Source organism: Sinocyclocheilus grahami, unplaced genomic scaffold (genome assembly GCF_001515645.1).
Source record: "Sinocyclocheilus grahami isolate Dianchi unplaced genomic scaffold, SAMN03320097.WGS_v1.1 scaffold9343.1, whole genome shotgun sequence".
NCBI classification, from domain to species: domain Eukaryota; kingdom Metazoa; phylum Chordata; class Actinopteri; order Cypriniformes; family Cyprinidae; genus Sinocyclocheilus; species Sinocyclocheilus grahami.
The window spans coordinates 4,486-6,880 of NW_015512557.1; the positions used below are offsets into that span (position 1 = coordinate 4,486).

General features: G+C 37.3%; 1 protein-coding gene across 1 annotated transcript in view; it reads right to left on the minus strand.

Annotated features, from left to right (window-relative positions):
- Positions 1-2,389, minus strand: part of LOC107578223 (ATP-dependent 6-phosphofructokinase, platelet type-like) — a gene marked incomplete at its 3' end in the record, with an annotated part of 6,870 nt that extends 4,481 nt beyond the window's left edge. The window contains exons 1-2 of the mRNA XM_016264199.1: positions 2,384-2,389; positions 460-606 (exon numbers count right to left, since the gene is read on the minus strand). Coding sequence (XP_016119685.1) covers positions 460-558 — 99 coding nt within the window. The remainder of the gene's footprint in view (positions 1-459; positions 607-2,383) is intronic.
- Positions 2,390-2,395: the final 6 nt, after the last annotated feature.

The window sequence follows — 2,395 nt, forward strand, 5'->3', positions numbered from 1 at the left end:
AAATTAGTTTGTTAATCCTGTCATGTTCTGCGTCAGAGCAGCAGAGCAGGGATAGAGGCGATGCCACAGCCTGTGCCATTTTCAACACCTACTTGAGCTAAACGTGTTAATTTGCTGAGTACTTCCTGCTCTTAATGCAATTACTAAAGCAATACAATTAGCACAACTGGATGTGAGCGTGCATTTAAAAAATTCAGTATGTAACTGCTGTAACCTAGATGCTGCTGCTAGTAATGCCACACAAAATAACGTTTGTATATGTGGCCTGTAAAAACAATGCCTTGAACTTAATGTAAATTTGGGGTAAATGCACATTTTTTTTATTTGCCGTCCAAGCATGGCACAATTTCGCTCATATGTGAAGCACATTTGCAGTTCTTGAATGTCTCCCATATAAGCCACTGAGTTTAAAACCTGCTGGACGGTTATTAATATAGGAATGTAGAAATAAATATTTACCTGTCCCTTACGGAATCCTTCAAATCCGTCGCTGACAGCGAACATTTTGTGTCCCTCGGAGATGCCCACTCTGACAGCAGAGCGCACGGCGGCGTTCATGCCGGCGGCAGGGGCGCCCACGTTCAACACAGCCACATTAAAATCGCTCTGAATGGGGGATGAAGACATAACATGTCAATAATTTACATTAAAATCACTTCTCATTATCCAGCAAACCTTCAGCTATATTACTCACTTATGTTCGGTTGTCTATAATAAATACAGCAAGCGTCCTCGTGGATTACTGTAAATCCTGCTGGATATATGCGGCCTGGCATGTACAGCACATTAAAAATGGCCATATTTATTTATATAACTAGCAGGTATGTCTGTATATTTGAGGCCTGGTATTTCTTGATCATCATCATGTTTTTGTGTTGACCACTCAATGCCTATTAAGAGTTGAACAATGTTTCCAACCAGCTGTGGCTGGTTCATCAATCTGTTTTCCATTCCCATCGGTGCAGGGTAATGTGGTCTTTCGTTTACTCGACACACAGCCCAGAGCATCATAGAATGATTATTGACTAAACACTTCTGGACAAGCGGCTGTTTGACTTTGGTGACTGTGATGCAGCAGGTGTGCCATTCAAGACTCTTGTTTTCTGGTCTAAACAAGGCTTTTAGAAAAGCAGCATACTATGCATCAGTGGTTCGCAAACTTGGGGGCCGGGACTCATTGGGGGCCTCAGCAAGCTGCCCAAAGGGGGCCCAAAGATAGCTTAGAATTATTTAAAATAGGACAAATCTACTTTAAAATAAGCTTAAATAGCTAATAATAATAATATGTTAGCTGTAATTATTTGAGAATCAGGGTTCTCATGGTCTTGGAAACACTGGATATAGGAGAATTTTATAAACCTGTAAAATAAAGTAAAATAAAATAAAATATTTAATAGGGAGAGATTTCTATTTGCATGATCATGAATGACTAGTCATGTAAATTCATTGGAAACTGTGAGTTATAGAACTGATAAAGTCATGGAAATAAGAAAATCTTAAAAAGTTTTAAGAAATAATTATAAAAAAATAATAAATAATAATAAAAACGCTCAATACAAATATTTTTTTTCCAATTTTGTCAAGCTCTAAAATATATTATAGGGTAGAAATCGCTGGGAAACTGCTATGTGCAAAACATAATCATGAATGATTAGTCATGTAAATTCATAAAAATAATTCATGGTAATAAAAAGTGTAAACCCTGAAAAACAATTAGTTATTGAAGCTTCAGGAATGCAGTTTAATCATTTATAATTATCTAATTTAATTATTCTATATTCTACATAGATGACTGAGAGAATCTAAGCTGCAGAAGCTGTTTGTATTCACCACAAAAACACTATTGTATTGACATCGCAAACATACATTTTTTACCACATGGCCTGTGTTCACACGTCAATGTCTGTTATTTAGCAACTGATGTGAAGTGGTGTGGAGGGTAACCAATCATAAAAGAGGTCATTTGCATACATATGCATTAAATGTTCAATAGTAAAAACAGCCTGTTGGTGGATAATTGTTTACTAGAAACTTATAGTGTTGCTTCCTGGTGTTAGTTATGAAGCTTTAAAGCAAGCTAACACAACTAAAGGCCCTTTAAGGATTCTTTGACATTTAGATGATAATAATAATAGCTAGAGAATAGAGCTAAAACTAACTATCCACAAGCAGAAATATTCCCACAGGATGTATGGCAGGACTAATTAATCTTGGTTTCCTCTGGAAGCATCTGCTAGCGGTGGAATTCTGTCTTGCAGCATGCAGTAAGGGCTTGTGAATAGCTAAGTCTGGTCCAACAGTTGATGTCAGTCAATTGAGGTGTTTAGTGAAAGATCACCAGGGTAAAACAAACACAGCATCCCTCTCAGGATCTGACACTCACGTGTGGAAGCTC